Here is a 554-nt window from a genome sequence, read left to right on the forward strand (position 1 = left end):
CTAGGGCAGGGCGGGTAAGGCACTGAGGCACCGCCCCTCCGCCACCTGCCCTGCCCTGCCTGCCAGCCGACCTGCTCACCATGAAGAGCTCTGGCATTGTCCAGGCGCAGGGCCTGCCCCCAGGTGACGTAGATGGGCACCAGGAGCTCCTGCTGGGACATGGTGGGCTGGAACTGTGGGTGGAGGGGAGGGTCAGGCTCGACCTTCCTGGAGGCACCCCACCTCCTCCAGGACCCCCACGACTGGGCATGATGGTGTCCTGCGGCCCCCACTAAGTCGAGAGCCAAGGGCCAGAGTGAGGACAGGATGAAGCGGGCTGGGAAAGCTGGGGGCAGAGGGTCTAGGCGCCGTCGGAGGGCAGCATGGCTGGAGGGGCCAGCCACCTGCTGGGCCTGGCACTGAATGAGGCCTGAGTTGTTGGCAGTCTCCTCCAGGGAGGCCGGCAGTCCCCGCAGCTCTCCGGGCAACTCCAGCCAGCAGTAGTAGGAGGCAGGCAGGCCCTGGGAGGGGGCGCTGTCAGGCTTTGGCTCGGTTACCAGCCACCCCGGACAGCC

The 554-nt window shown here is 68.1% G+C and overlaps 1 protein-coding gene across 1 annotated transcript in view; it reads right to left on the reverse strand.

Annotated features, from left to right (window-relative positions):
* PLXNB3 (plexin B3) overlaps positions 1 to 554 on the reverse strand; it is a gene marked incomplete at its 5' end in the record, with an annotated part of 14,859 nt that overhangs the window by 8,249 nt on the left and 6,056 nt on the right. Inside the window, 2 exon segments of the mRNA XM_027767576.1 lie at positions 26 to 173; positions 384 to 547. Coding sequence (XP_027623377.1) covers positions 26 to 173; positions 384 to 547 — 312 coding nt within the window.

This window comes from Tupaia chinensis, unplaced genomic scaffold, assembly GCF_000334495.1.
Source record: "Tupaia chinensis unplaced genomic scaffold, TupChi_1.0 Scaffold144326_1, whole genome shotgun sequence".
Taxonomy (NCBI): Eukaryota; Metazoa; Chordata; class Mammalia; order Scandentia; family Tupaiidae; genus Tupaia; species Tupaia belangeri.